General features: G+C 46.5%; 1 protein-coding gene across 1 annotated transcript in view; it reads right to left on the reverse strand.

Annotated features, from left to right (window-relative positions):
- Nucleotides 1-13,017, reverse strand: part of RUNX1 (RUNX family transcription factor 1) — a 227,715-nt gene extending 214,698 nt beyond the window's left edge. The window contains exons 1-2 of the mRNA XM_081028848.1: nucleotides 12,811-13,017; nucleotides 12,572-12,688 (exon numbers count right to left, since the gene is read on the reverse strand). Coding sequence (XP_080884974.1) covers nucleotides 12,572-12,629 — 58 coding nt within the window. The 5' untranslated portion in view covers nucleotides 12,630-12,688; nucleotides 12,811-13,017. The remainder of the gene's footprint in view (nucleotides 1-12,571; nucleotides 12,689-12,810) is intronic.
- Nucleotides 13,018-16,343: the final 3,326 nt, after the last annotated feature.

Genomic DNA, 16,343 nt, shown 5'->3' on the forward strand with positions numbered 1-16,343 from the left:
TGCGTCAGCATGGGCCTGGGGGCCAGGGCTCTCCAGAAAGAACTAAAGCCTGACTGAAGGTCAAGTGGAGATCACCGAGCAAAGATGGAAGAGGGAGAGTGGCAAGTGGGGCTGGGGAGGGCCAGGCCCTGAGCTGTATGCAGATGGTGCTAAATAAGCATGGAAAGGGAGTTCTCGGAGTCACAAGGATTCCCAAAATATAATCTCCAGCGGAGTTTTTATTTCCCTCTCAATTGCACACTCCGAATAAGGAAAGCAACTCTTTTGAGGCAACCCAGAATCACCTCTCCAAAGGAACTTTATTATTATTTTTTATTGTGGAGAATAATTAGCCTGAGCGCCTTTTAATTTGTTCCCATTAAGATGTTTGCATAGTAACAATTAGAGGCTGGCGGGGCTCCCTGCATTCTCAATGAGCGGGGACTCTCACTGGCTGTGAGCTGGCTTTGCGGGGAGGGGGCGTTGTTATTGCGCCCTTTATGGAGCAGAGGCCAAGAAGAAAAGAAAGGAAATTTCTGTGACTGTGGTAACTGAATGTAGAATAATCAGACAAGAAATGCCTTTTATACAAATAAGGTTAAAGAGGGAAAAAGAGAAAAACCTCACACCCACCTACTTGAAGAAGGGATTTGTAATGATGTTGGAGAATTGTGATGTGGACTTGTGAAATTACAAATGTTTCTGCAAAAGCATGGAGGGACTATTCTCAAAGGTCCACCAGTTAGTGGGACCCTCGTTATGCAACTGGTACTTGATGGTGGGGAGGGTCCTTTGCACAGGGGGCCCTGAGGTCACCTCTGACTGTCACAGCTGAATCAACTGCTTCTTGGTAGAATTTCGATCTCACCCACAGGAATAATTGTGACGGTTTGCTGGGCGCCTCACTGCAAACCCTGGCCAAGGTCTGGGTCATGACAGTGCTGGCTCTTGGGGAGCTCCTTGACTTCCTAAAGAATGGACTTGGGTGTGAAGCCCCTGATTATTGGTCAGATCATTTTGGGGGTTCTTCTGGACGTGGGTCCCAGGATATGGCCCAAGACGGGGCAAGGGAGGCACTAGGACAGAACATTCCAGGAGACCTTGTCTCTCAAGGTCATGCAAGTGCAGGGTCAGCTTTGCATGACCCTGACAGGGAGCGCCTCCTTACATTTATTTTTTGGGAAGTGCCTCGTTGTCTCATCCTAGTAACACTTCTAATGGTCTTCCAGACGGATAAATTAAGACAAGTGGTTGGTTGCAAAGACTTAGGAATGGTTCCTTTCCACCCCCGCCTCCCACCCCCCACCAGCCAGCATCTCACCAGCATCTTGGAAACAGGTGAGTCTGATGGCCATACAAGTTTGAACACGGGCTTAGAGAAGCATTCCGAGGGCTGCCCTGGAACCACCTGAATGTCTCCCTTGGGGGGCCATCTCTGATGGGGAGGCACTGACACCAACAGTGGGGACCTAAAGCCACCAAATGCATCCAGAGTCATGCAAGTAGCTTAAAGTCACCTGAAGTTCAGCCATTGGCAGTGTCACCTGCTGTCCAGGGGCCTTGGCAAGTCTCTAACTCCCTAAGGCTCAGCTCTTTTGTGTCAAACCAAGAGAATAGTAATACCCACTGTTCTCCCTACAGGCAGATGATGGGCTCTGTAGCACAAATGACTCCATTTGGACCTGGCTTCCTCATATATTAGCAGCTTAACCTCGAGCAGGCTGCCTCACGTCTGCATGCCACTCTTCCCCCAATAAAACAGGATTAGTAACCAGAGTACCTACCCACAGGTGCATGTGAAGAATTTAATGAGGTTATGCAAGAAAATGCTTGGCCTGGTGCCAGGGCCTTGCACATAATATGTGCTCAATAAACACTAGTTGTCACTATGATTGCTTTTAATATTCGTAAGCTCAACTCTCTGCCAAGGAGCACTAAGCTCATGTCTGTGCTACTACCTGGTGAGAGAAGGAGACCCAGGTATTCATCTTAATACCTTCTGGGTTCTGGGCACAGTGACAGGGTCATGTGTGGGCTTGGCAGCGGGTCCTTCCTGCCCTCGCCTTTGCTCTGTACACCTTTGGGTGGCATTTTCCAGAGTCACCTTCCACTTCCTCTCTGTGTCCACTGCCTCATATCTGTCATCTCAAACCCTCACGACAGCCATCCAAAGGGGGAATCATTGTGCCTACTTTACAGGTGAGCAACTGGGGGCTCAAGTTCACACAGGTGGTAATGCAGGTGATGGGGGAGCAGCCAACTGCCTGAGCTCACAGCCCTGGGCTCCCTGCTCCTCGGTGCTCTGGTCAGGCCTGTCACCCCGGTCTCCCTAGCAGAAAATTCATACACCACGACCATAGGCAAGACCACGAGTACCTCTGGAGGGGTGCGTTGGTACTTAAACATCAATCGAAGCCTCCAGGTGAAGGCATACAAGGCCGCTGGCAGAAGCTGAGTCCCACTTAGCAAGACAAGAAATCTGTGGGTATTTGGGGACTTTCTGAGGTATTCATGGAGGGGAAGGAAGAAAAGACAACACAGCTTGCATTTTTAGTTTTTATCTGATTTTAAGTTCTATTTTGGGGATGTGTTTTTTAATGCACATGTTGTAATTATATCCTATCAGTACAGTAGTGCAGGCATGTCATTTATATATAAATAAATATGCACAGGCTTGGGGGCAGGCTGAATACATTTTACTTATATGTGACATGATCAAAGGGGTTTGGAAATTACTGCCCTGACGGTTAGCAGTTCCTGCTCTGCCTAGAACAGCTTTTTCAAATTCAGTACATCATGGGAAGAAGTCCCTTTGGGTTCTCTAAGGCATGGGAATTTTGAATGCTGGCGTGTGTGCGTGTGTGTGTGTGTGTGTGTGTGTGTGTGTGTGTGTGTGTGTGTGTGAGAGAGAGAGAGAGAGAGAGAGAGAGAGAGAGAGAGAGAGAGAGAGAGAGAGAGAGAGGTGAAAGGGAAGGGAGGGGGGAAAGAAGAGTGGAGGGGAGGGGAGTGGAGGAGAAGAGGGGAGGTCAGGGGAATGGAGGAGAGGGGAGGGGAAAGGAGAGGGGTCTTTATTTCTCCAGAGACCACTTCTGAGTGGAAACCTTTGAATCAGGAGTGCTGTGAGGACCTATATCTCTGATGGGAATTGTAGTCTGGGTTCCAGCCTTGTAGGAAGATAGCATTCTCCCACTTCCCAAAGGTCCCTGGGAGCCGGAGGCTGGCAGCCTTGGCTGAGGCTCTCTCTGCACCCCTCTGCAAGAACAGGCATATTTGCTGTTCTTCTGGTCGTTCAGATTTCACCAGAGAGCCTCATCAAAACCAACCTGGTTAACCATAAAATTGCCTAAGGGGTGAGGCAGCCCATTGTTGGGTGCTTAACTAAGGCGGGGGGTGGGGGTGGGGTTATGGGTAAGACAGAACTCCGAAATTGCACCAGGGTAGGTGGAGGGGGAAAGGGGGACTCTTGGAAGGCGACTTCACTCCCAACTTGTGTCTAAGGGAATTCTGAAGGGCTCCAGGCTCCACACAGATGGCCCTGCTTAATGCCTCTGCACACAGAAAGGGACTGGCCTGCAAGGGTTGTGTCTGAGCAATGCAGAGTAATTAAGGAGAAGTAGGCGAGGTGTCTGCTAATTATCTGGACTCCCAAGTAGAGTCAGCCACTTCAGTCCAGTGTCTGCAGAATTCAAAGGGGCAGGAGCCCAGATGACCCAGTTTCTGGTTCTGACTCAGGTAGTAACCAGCTGGGAGACCTGGACAAGTGACTGTCTCTGGTGGCCTAAGTCAGAGAGATGTCTAAAATTACTCAAAAATTACACATATGTGAAGTTATATGGTTTCAGATGCCACCTGAACTACACACACACACACACAGACATACAAAACTATATATAGAAAAGACACCCACACGAATAACATCAGACGGGACAGTGTCTCATAGTTCATTTGTTATTTAAAGAGTCACCATCTCTGTGATACAATTATCTCTTTGTTTTGAACATAACCTAGAGGGATGTATAGGAGAGGCACCACAGTTTTTTTTAAAATAGGAATGATGTAGGATGATTGGCAGTAGAACAGAATGGGCATTGTTGGCATTTGCCCTTCTTTATATGACTTCACACCCTTCACAGCTCTAATGTTTAAGGTGGTTTAATACTTTTGTTCCTCTCCTCTAGGACTTTGCAAATAATAGCCATTCTGATCTTTATAAACAGTGGATTCAACAAGAACGAAATGGCAGTGTGAGTTTCTGTTCATACCTGTCAATGCCTATGTAATTCCATTTCCACCCGTTCCCTCCATGTTCCATATGCCAGCACTTAAAAGGGCTGAAATGAGAGAGAAACCTCCTGAAGGATATAACTATTTTTACCCCCTTCCTTGTAGTTCCTCCAGACCCTTGCGTGGGTTTTACACATACATGCAGTTTGAGATTTTATAAATTATATACTTTCAAAGTGGGTTAATGTCAAGTTCAGCTGTGACTGTTAGCGAGCTGGATGGGGCCGCCCAGATGCAGCCTGCAGATGGTGTGGAATGAGGGGCTTCGTGCACAGAGTTCAAAGTGCACGCAGCAGCTGGGTAATAAAGTGCAGCGTTGTGGTTGGCATTAAAACTGCTACTGGAAAAATGGCACCCCAACAAATATAGTTAATCTACATTCTCTTTTGAACATTTTTGTGCTGTAATTAAAAATAAACCTCAAAGGCTATACATGTTATCATTTTTTTTTTGCTTAGAAAAAGAAAATTGTTCCTACATTGCTCTCAAGGAGAGGCAGAGACAGAGGCTGGCTGTGTGCTGGTGGCTCTTCCAGGCTATGTTTGATTTATTGCTTATATCTTTTAATTTCATTCTCCATCAGAGATGAGAAAAGGTTCTTTTTAGGACCCAGAGTCTTCACAGAGGACATCCAAGAGGCTAGGAGTAAAAAGATGGGTGGCTGGCAAGGAAGTTAAGGCAGAAGCTTTGCAGAATGTCAGAGCCACATATTTCTCTCTCCTAATGGACATGGTTTCAAGGCTCGACAAGTTGAGTCCTTGACTTAGAAGGAATTTAGTACGGGCTGCAAGTTTACACAAAGGTCACCAGTCCTGAAATCTGCAGAGCTGTTGAATAAACGCACCTTGAGATTTTTATTTTTGGTGACCTTCGGGACCCCTAAAATATCTGGGGGGGCTTACTGTTTAAAAAGAAGTCCATCTGAAAATAGACGCATAAGGACCATAGACCGAGAGGACGGTGTCATAAATAAAAATGAATGATTCTCTATATAAACACCGGTCTTGCAGCAAAACAAAGTGAAAAATTTACATTGTTTCTTACTTCAGGAAAAAAATGGAATAGTTTTGTTTTGTTTTGTTTTGTTTTAAATCAGGCATTGACTTGCAGGGAGACAGATCTGCGTCTAGAAGGGCCAGTAATTACACAGCAAAAATAATCTGTAACTTGCGGAAATACAAGGTATGAAAAGTATTCTATCGCCAAGATAGAGGGTTATTATCTGGCTGTCGTATTTCTATCAAAGATAAAAGCATCTGTAGGTAAATTTAAGGAGGGCAACTTAAAAGAAAGCTTCCCTCAAAAAAATTCTGTACAAAAGAATTCTCTTTAAGAAAAAAGTTTTAAGGTGTTGGGCCAGGAGGTTTGAGAATTCAAAAGGGTGAGGAAAAGAAAAACAGAAACAATTTCCACTTACTGCTACATCAGAAACAATTTCCAGTTACTGATTTGTCAACCCCACGCCAGGTGTGGTGGCTCTTACACCAGCAGCACTCCCGTTGATACAAGGCTGCCTGTCTTTTCTCACACTCTGAGCGAGTCAAATGTGATTCCGGACTTGAACACTGAAAATAGGTGTGACCTTGACTCCTGTTTACCCAGCTCCCTCCCCTCCCCATCCAATCTCTTGCCTGTTTTGTTTTCAGTAAATGGAGAATACATATCCCCTTTCTCTCCCTCCAGCCTCCATCTGCAACTTCCAAGAAGCACTGAAGGAAGAACTTGGAGTTTGTCTGTGTGTATTTCCAAAACGATGCTGACAGGGAAAACAAATGAGACAAAATAGCACCCAGAAAGCACAATCTGCCTGGGCACAGGGTTTGCTGTCATGGCGGATGCTGCACTGGGTCACTGGACATGCATTCCCAACCACATTCCCCTCAGCTTTGCTCTGTTCTATAGGCTGGAAAGCGACAACTGAGTGAAAAGACGAAGCCCCACAAGGAGATGGGTTGGAGGCCTCCCATCTCCTTCCTGCCTAGACAGGTCTGGGTCACCACACCACAGGTGGAGGATGATGGAACCCAAGCATGGGAGCATCTGACCCCACCCTACCAGCACAGGGCTACCCGCTCCTGAACTGCCTGTCACAGGAGACAGACGAGTGCCTGGCGGCTTAAACCACGGGAGTCAGATTTTCCCTTCTGTGCAGCCAAACATAATCCTCACAGATAAACCCCAGGAAAAGCTTCTCATTCTTTATGTCACTGTCATACAAAGCATCATTTCAATCATCTTTGGGGTACATGGTTTATTTCTCCATCTTGGCTGCTTCTTTCCCTTCTCTGTCTTCATTTGGTGTTACCATGAGAAGAGAGGGCAAGAGGAAGGGAGAGAGAATCTGAAAGCTAGATGAGTATGACAGCGTGTGCAAGACGCAGGAGTGTCCAAGCATACTTGTCCAGCACGTGAAAGGTGACGTGAGGTTTTGAACAATTTTGTGGTCAGGAACCCCTGAAGTGCTCCTAAAGCATTTCTGACCAGCTTCATTCATGGTCTGCAAAGCTCTCAAAGGCAATGCTCCCTTTCTGCCATGCTGGGGCCTCATAGTTATCATATTTGGGGGAGGGGGAGGTGGGGGAAATAGGCAAGAAATCCACCTTGCTTCAGACTTATCTCACTCAGCAAAAAGGCTAACGCAGGGGATTGTTGGCACCCAGGGGAAGGGAAGGGGGAGACCAAAGAATAAGAGTTGCAGGAAAAGTGTTTTGCAGATTTTAACATCTGTTCAGGCAGCAGAGCAGCTTCTGGAGAGTTCTCTGAAAAATGGGAGTTGGGAAAAAAAATTTTTTTTTTTTTGAGATGATGTGGGAAAATGCTGGGCACGCACGTGTGAAATGGTCAGATAACTATTTCCCATCAGAAAATAAAATAAAAAAATAGATGCTTCATGTTGTTAAACTACGAACACGTGTGATGTGTTTTATGGTACCTCTCTCGGAGGTGTTCAAAGATTTTGAACAGGAACTTTGTAATTCGGAGGCAAGCTCATCGAGAACACGATTAGCCCCTTTTACAGAACTCAAATGAGACACAAAGACATTGAATGACTCATCTGGGTCACTAGCAAGTTACCTGAGAAGCTGAAAAATTTGTTTGAGTTTCCGGTGCCAGCCTCCGCTCCCACCCCCAGCAAGACTCGCAGCCCAGGTCGCCAGCATTTCTGGGCTTTGACAAAGTATGTGATCCTAAATGTCACTGTGAGGCTTGGGCTTCAGTCATATCCCAGAGCCTGGACAACCTGCGTGTCGCTCAACGGACAAAATGGAGTTTTCATTAAGAAGGACCTTCAGGAAAATGAAGCTACACCAGGGTTTTCAACAAAGAGAAACATCTGTCAAGATCTGTGTTACAACATGCTCCAATTAGCTTCGATAGTTAGAAGCTTAACCTGAGTTACACAAAGGACGCGTTCTCTTTTTCTGTCTTCTTTATGAACATTTACAAGGAGAGGAAGGGTGACATGCGGCTGAAAAAGCTGATTTACTTTACATTTCCATCAGGTGTGCTGGTTTGCTTACCACCTCCCATACCTCACTGGGGTTCCTGCCGCTCGCTCTACCTTCGCCCAGGCTGTGCCCCAACCCCCTCCACCACCCTTCCCTCTCCTCCTGGTTTCCACCCTCCACACCAACTCCTTCTGCAACACCCCCCTACCCCCCGCGGTCATTTTCTCCAGGGAGTCTCTCTCCTGGTGTCCTCCCGGGCATTGCAACCTACAGTGGATGGAGTTTGAGTGTTCTCTTACATAACTGAACACCAACAGCTGTAGCTAATATTTGCCGCCCCATTTTTACGACTGGGCGAAGCACTTGACGCAGGCTATTCAATTTGTCCACACAGCCACTTTAGACAGAGGTACTATGGCTACCCTCGTTTAACAGATGAGGAAACTGAGGCCCAAGGTGGAAGTAGCTTTATGTTATTTCACAAAATCCAGAAACAGGGATAAGAAAGAGAAGGCATCCTGCACTGTCTGAGGGTCTCCCTGTGCAGACCGCGGCCCCCACTGTTTGCTAATAGTGGCAGCTCTTATTAATTCCTGGGGTTTCTCTAGACCGACACCCGCCCAGCCCGTGCCCGTGGGCAGTGGCCCTGGATCCCTCTGCTCCAACAGCAGACCCAGCCTCACTTTCTTAGTAAAGGGGCAGGTCTTTTCTGAGCACACTTCAGATGTAGTTCAAGAAAACAGAGGAAATTCCTGGCTACTAATTTGCTTCCAAAACCTCTCAGAGGCTTCTTTCTGTTTAGATCCTGGGTCAGCTGCTACTTCTGAAGATGTTTCTGCTTCCGGCTGCTCTGCTCATTGTGCCCAACTTGGTGTGTGAGCAGGTGTGAGGCCTCCCTCCTGTGGCTGGTCGTCCCTCCTCCTTAACCCCGCCCCCCTCCCTAGTCTGCTTCTAGAGAAGGTCTGAATTAGAGGGACAATCTCTCCTGGAAGAAGGGGAGCCAAGGCAGTGGCTTCTTTTGGGAACTGCTTTTTGCTCTTTTAAATAAACATTTCCAAATTGCTCTGTCATTTTCAAAGGTTTCCTAGCATGTGAAGGGACTAAATGGTAAAAGGTACCATAAATTGAGATAGACTTTTAACACCTTTTTTTTCTTTCTCAGTTTCAAACTGTGTGGGCAGTTTCATAATGCAAAGCTCCATCTCACACAGGGGGAATCAGGTCTGCTGTTTCCACACCCAGGAGCACGCCTAGGAAAAGTACAGTTTCCCTGAGGGCCAGGGGGAGTTGGATTTGCTAAGACACCCTGCTATGGATTGAATTGTGTCCGCCCCTAAATTTATACATTGAAATCTTAACTCCTGGTATTTCAGAAGGTGACCTTATTTAGAGGTTGGGTCTTTACAGAGGTGATGAAGGTTAAATGAAGTGATTAGGGTAGGCCAAATGGCAGTGTCCTTCGAAGAAGAGGGGATTAGGACACAGATGGGCATGGAGGGAAGACCAGGTGAGCACATAGGGACAAGATGGCCGTCCACGAGCCAAGAAGACAGGCCTTGGAAGGAACCAACCCTCTCTACACCTTGAAGCCTTCAATATAATAAAGCTGCACCAGGACTCTCAGTGAGACGTTTAGCCTCCGGAATCAGGAGGCAGTACATTTCTTTGTCTAAACCACGGTTCTTTGCTATCATGGCAGCTCTAGAAAAATAATACGGATTTCACACTGTGTCTGCTACCTGGATTAATCTATGCCTTTCTGTGATCTTAAATCTCTGGTTGAGCCAGAAGAAGCATCTTCATAAATATTTCTCTGAAAACAGTGGCAGTCTGATGCCTACAGAGAAGCCCACTTCACACACTCACTCTCGTGTGTATTCTGCAATTCCCTTTGAAAGATGCCTTGTGAAGAGAAGACGAGAAGACAACAGCATGTCAGCCTTGCTGAGATTTTTCTACCTGTGGTTCTAGGAACTCAGAGGCATATTAGCATTCAGGCTTTGCATAGACCACTAAGCCACTTCTAAGAGCAAGGCTACCTGAGGCATTTTGCAAAAATACGTCTGTGCCACCGCTTTTCCTCTCCACACCTACCGCAGCTCTGTGGGGTGACACGTTGCACCTTGCCAGGGTACCAAAGTCGGGGTTCTGCAAGAATTTCATGTTGTGAACCATGTGTGATAATTCCAGGGAATTTCGGCCCCATCTTATCTTCTCGCCTCAGCAAATGAAGTGAGAACTCAGTGCGGTGTGGTAGAAAAGGAGCGGTGTTTTCTGTGGTAGACCACATTCATTTTGCATGCCAGCCTTGCAGACTCTCACTCGCCTCGCACGGAGAAGGGAGTAATCGTTTGCTTGCTCCCACACCTCTCCTTTTCCCCCATTTTCCACATGGACATCTTGCCCAAAGTGGGTGTCCTTCCGTGAGAACTGCACGGACGAATAAAGTACCATCCCAAAGAACACAAGATGTTTTCCTCTCCAGTTTGCAGCTGGGGAGGGAACAGATGTTGTAAATTATAGGCAGCAAGAAAGGACTACGGTACTGAGTGCTGCTGAGGACCAGGCTATGGAAACAGGGCTGAGGAATCTGAGCGAGAACAGTGTGCTGGGGACCATGGTGATTGTCCTACCATCGTCCCTAAAGCAATACCTCAAATAGTACCCAAAGCAATGACATTTGGCCACCTCTGCAGCTCCCGGGAGCGGTGCTAATCCAGACAATTGAAACCGTGATGTTGATGTATCACCTTGATAAACCTAACTGGGAAATTACCAAGATTTCACTTTGATTATCTGAAATTAAATCTCATTATTCTATTATTGAGATAGAGATTATGAAAGGCCCCAAGTTCCTTTTACTGAGAGGAAGAAATGAAAAGACCTTCTGCCAGAAGCCCTTCTGAGTCTTGGCTGGGGTCTAGGGTCTTCTCCCCACAGCCCTCTTGAAAACTGACTGCTCCTAGTTCCCACCCTGGGGTGGGTGGGTGACTGTCCAGGGGGCCCAGGAGCTGTGGGGCTGTGTTAGGGGCCAGGCTCCTTCTCTTGCCTGCTGTCTGTGCCGGTCGCCGGGTCCCCTTCTTATCTTTGTTGTCCGACCGGTAAGGACCGAAAGCATGCCAGCACCACACACAGAAATCCAATCTATTGCCCAGTGAAAGCTTTAAAAATTTCCTGAATCTGCCTTCCTGAGTTGATAAAATAGGAAACAATCATCGTTTGGAGGGGGGAGGTGTTGAAAGCGAGTAAAGGCAGGAAGATCTTTTTTCTGTTATTCTACAAATATTGCTTCCTTTGCTTGTTAGCGACCCGGAGGAAATGCAGCGAGGGAGCAGTTCGCAGCTTCTCACCAGTGGCCACTGGAGCCCAGGGCTGCGAGGATGTGTGACTCATACATAGCACATGATTCAACTTCACTAAAATTTCCTCAGCTGCCAGTAAAGCAGCACTTGAAAACCCTTTAATTTGAAGCTTTGAATCGGTTAATGACTTGCTTTCTTCCCCCTTCTTCTGAAATCCTTTCCCCACCACCGCCAACACACACACACACACACACACACACACACACACACACACACACACACACACACACACTTGTCAAGTGTTTAAATTTCAGGCACCCAGCAACCTAGAAACTCTGTGGCATTCACAACAGCGTTTGTTGTGACAAAGTGCCTGGCAGCCTTCTGCATTCTCCTGCTCACTTGGCTGTATGAATAAATAACGAGTCACAGATACTATTTGGGTGCGCTCGAGAGTTGTAGCCAGAAAATTAATTATTCCCCAACCCATCCCACTCCATCTCAGCTCTGCCAAACCATCAAGCCACACTTCGCAGGCATTGGTTAAAGTGCGTGCCCTGACACTTTGCAATGCCTTTGTGACATTTTTATTATTTTTGTTGGTTTAAGCACAGCCCTCCTTTCCCACCAAAGATACACAGAACGAGCATGCACACACACACACTACACTACACACACACACACGCGCGCACACACACACACACACACACGCCTCACCTCTACAGCTTTGCCATTTCAGGAGGCTGGCTGCAAAAATGCAGACAGGTTTTCCACATTAGCTGTTCCTGTTAGGAGTCCTGCAATCTGATAATTTAAGCTGCAGCAACATTTGACTTAGAAAACGTCTTTATTTACTCTCTGTGAGAGAGACCTCGGGAAGAGACAACTTGCTTTCTTTCTCTCTTGAAAGATGCCGGCTGCCTATTTGCATTGAGACTACAAGAAACAACACAGCACAACCTCATCCGGGAACTTCCAACTTCAACAAACCTGCCCGGCTCCTGCACTGTCTGCCTCTTGGGGACAACCAAGTGGCCCCTTTGTCCCTGAAGTCCTGCGGCTGGTCTAATGCCTATCTACGTGCCTACTTCAGCCTCCGCTCCAGGCTGGCACAGCCCTCCTGGCCGGCAGTGCATGTGCCAAAGCCCGGGGCAGGCTGGAGTGTGGGCCACACAGCGTGCTGCGTTCAGGGTAACGCAGCCGCTGTCATTCCGAGCAAGGGACAGCAAAAGAAAATCCAGAGAGCTTCGTGCAAGCTTTATAATCTCCAGGACTTTAATCAGGAACAGCCCAACTTACTCGCACTTGACAAAGTTTTCACACACCGACTGAACACTTCAACAGCTTAACTAAGTATTTATTAAAACATTTCTGAAGAGCTGCCATCTGATGGATAAGTAATCCAATAGTCTTGTAATCATATGCCTGAGTTTGAATTCCTCCCACCAAACAGACAGGGAATCAGCCAGCCTATCTGCACGAGCTACAACAGGCTGCCATTTCATTATCTGCAAAAGCTGAGCAAAAGTCGATATTAAAAGACCAGCATGTACTCACCTCTCATGAAACACTGTGGGTATGAAGGAAATGACTCAAATATGCTGTCTGAAGCCATCGCTTCCTCCTGAAAATGCACCCTCTTCTGAAGGCGGGGGATTCAATGATTTCTTTTACCTTAGGAGCAAAAACCAAGAAAGGTCACTGTTTTAACTTCACCCCCAGCCATGGCTCCCCACATCTCTTTTTCCTCCCTCCTCGATACCTCTGGGGCTCCCTGAGCCCTATGAAAAATGTACCTTTGCGAAAACAAATATTCAAATTGTTAAAGATTAAAAAAAAAAAAAAAAGCGGTGTCTTGGCTGTGGGTTGATGATGTTCACCGCTCTGCGAAACCCTGTGGTTTGCAGCCAGTGTGATTCCTCCTGCCTGCTGACCACTATGCCGGGCTCAGACTTCTGACACTGCCAGCCTACCCAACTTGTGGTTCTGTGGTTGTTTATGAGGCCCAAAGAAGTTTTCACACAACCCAAATTACAAATTTAACTGTTCCCCTTTCCACAGCTCTTCTTAATTGGTTCTTGCCCATCACGTGACTTCAATGATGTCAATTTTTTTTTTTGTTACTTTCTGAGCAATGCCCTTCCTTTCCTCCACCTGCCTCCCCCAGGCTGTGCAAGAAAATAGCCGAGTAGACTTTGCAAGAAAGCCACTGTAGAAAAAAGTGACTCAGTCACTTATTATATCAATGGTCTTTGCTGATTGAGTAGAACTCGGGTCCTGTTGTTGTTATTTGTGGTTTTTGGAACTACTGATTATTTTCATTAAGATTTCATTGCCGCTTATTCAATAGTAATTCTACCCTGGCACCGGGCTGCTGTTAAGACAGGAAGTGGATCCCATCATGTAAGATGTTGGGAGTCGGGTGCTCAGGAGAATTCAGCCCTTGGCAAAGACTATCACTGCATAAGCGAAACTATAAAAGGGAGGGGGGGGAAAGAAACAAAAAGAGAAGGAAATGTTTTGGTGAGAGTCTGACCCTCTAAAAGGGTCTAGCAACTTACCAGTATTTTAAAGCCTGAAAAAAGGAAAGCATATTCATTTTGTGATGAAAAGATCATTTCAATAAAACCAAAGTTACGTGGTTTTATTCCTCCCACATGGACATCTTTTCAGTAAAGAGCTAGCTGTCATAATACACACACAGATACACATTCTCAAATTAGGAAGCTAAAGGAAAAGAAAGAAAACAGAGGTTTTATATTTTGGGTCAAAGCAGTGGCTACTTTGCAACAGTTTATTTTTTGTTTTCACCTGCGAAAGTTCAGTGCATGCCTTTCTGTCTGAATCAATAATCCCCACCTGTAGGTAAAACTCAGCCGGGTGCTATCATAACCACATTGAATGCATTACGGAGACAAATGCATGATAGGCAGAGGAAGCAGAGGAGACGCTTCTCCAGAGCAAGCCCCTTCTCGGGGGGTTGACTCAAAATCATTACACAGCTCATCTCCTGCCTTCGGGAGAAGACATGCCTGTTTGGAGGTGCTGAAAAATAGAACTTTGTTTGTGGGCAAGCCATTTGGGGCACACATATTTCTTTCTTTTTCATGCTCGTTGGTTTACCTGCTAACGAGTAAAATATTACTCTTGGTAAAGTTCCAAGGTAAAGGAAGACTCTCCTTTCCCAATTAATCACTGTACTTTGCTGCGATCCACATGCATCCTCCATGACATTCTGGACACTGGAAGTTTCAACGCACACACTCAAGAGAAACTGAGATGATGGATTGTAAATGCCAACCCTGGACCCCACGCTGGCCGACAGGAGCCAGCCAAGGCACTTTGGGAAGTCTGCTCCATCAGAGTAACCCCCGATGTTTTCCTCATCCACTCCATTTTGCCCACACTCACGGCGATACCATGGTCACAGGGCAAATGGCCCAGGTCCTTTAAAAGGAACAGACATGATTTTTACTTACTCCTGTTTTGACTAAAGCAGGAATTGAAACTCAAGTGTCTGCTTTCTCCCAGACTTGTGTCAAGTTGGCTTGCTCAATGCTGACACCTTATTAATATTTACAAGAATGACAATGTGCATATTTGTGTTATGAAGTTTATTAATATCCAGATGTCATGTATGTTGCGTAGGACCTGCAGTGCCAATTCTTTGTTAAGATACTTCCTGTTACGTTCCTGTGCTCCCCAAGAAAGCCAAGTCTGGGTTCAGGCCTACAGCAAGTCCCTTGTTTACTACACTTACTATTCCCTGGGAGGCTCCTGAGAGCTGAAGGCTGTACCACGCAGCTGCCATTTCACAGTCGGCTCAGACTGGATGTGATGACTTAGAAATTCAAGTGGCGATGCAGATAAATCCTTTCAATGTTTCACTGTAGAAATTCCCAGATGCTTTTAGCGTTAGGTGTTCAGATGCTTAGGGGTGGGTTTGCATGTGTCAGCTCACCACCGGAATTCTCGGCTTTTCTCTAAGGGCCTAGCTCGAGCCGAATGCGCATCCTTCCCAGTGGAGTCTTTGCAGGACAGGTCAAGTTTAAAGACAACTGTCAGTAAAGCTGGGGTTTGCTGAGGCCTCACCTTATGCTGTAATCATTTGTAACCAATCGTCAGGGCTGGGGTTTTGAGGAGGCACCAGGGGGCAGAATCTGAAGGCATGCTCCTCCGCCACCGGTTATCTGACACAACAGCCAAACTTCACAGCTTGGTGAGGCGACAGTTGGAGCCTTTCTGGGCATCTTTCAAGTCATGACAATTAGCAAAGACTGAGCCGGTGGCTGATGAACTTGGCCTTACCACTTCCTTAGGAGCCCAAGACAGAAATACCCGTATGTCATCAGTGAGCCGCCTAGAGGAATACTCAGTCCTCTCTGAGCTGGAGCTGTTTAGGATTCTTTACGTTTGTGCAGTGACCCACACCCTCTGTCCTACTTCCTGCAAATGACTCAGACCCTGGGCTGCTGCCTTGGGAATTGTACCCAAGTGGCTACAGCCGACTGTGGCTTTGCCAAGGAACTGGATGGCAGTTTCCAGCTTCACTCAGATTGGCTACAGCTTCTACATGTCACTACTGGGGGGAGGGGAATACGCTCAGGTGTCATTTTTAATGGCTCTATAAATACCAGCAAAGGTGGAAAGATGCATTGTTGCATAACGCTGTAATTAATGTGTAGACTTCTGAGTGCATCCAGTCCAATGAAAACATTTCTGTTAGATATGTTCAATACATGATCACTGTATGCTCTCTCTGAACACGCTTGTTGTAAAGCGGGTTCTCTGGCCAGAAAATGGACCCCCAAGAGGGCCCCCCCCAAACATCAGATGTAGTCTAACCTCCCAGGAGGGTAATGCTGCTAAATTCTCTCTCTGTAGCACACATTCTCCGTATTTTTTTAAATCTTAGTGTTCCAACAGAGGTACTATCCAGAAACTTCTGTGTCATGCTGACAATGACCTCAGTGACGATTTTTAAACTGAGACATGGATGTCAGGGCTTTCTGGAATGAAAATAATCTGATCTTGGCAAATCCAGTGTTTTAAAATAACGAGAGAGCTCTTCAGGCCCAACAGTTACAGACCTTTCTTCCCGGACCCCTCGTGGTGGTGTCCACACTGGGACACAGGTGTCTCATGCACAAGTCTCTTGGTCTTTCAGGTCAAAGTACAATTCAACTGTAAGTCACCACAAGACTTTATTTTATAGGCAGACAAGAGTTTCAGCTTTTTATCCCGTAACCTTCCCTCGCTGAAGATGTGTGGCTCTGTGAGGAAACAGGATTTCAAAATAAAAAAAAAAATAAAAAAAGCAACTCATCAA

This window comes from Rhinolophus hipposideros, assembly GCF_964194185.1.
Source record: "Rhinolophus hipposideros genome assembly, chromosome: 2".
NCBI classification, from domain to species: Eukaryota; Metazoa; Chordata; class Mammalia; order Chiroptera; family Rhinolophidae; genus Rhinolophus; species Rhinolophus hipposideros.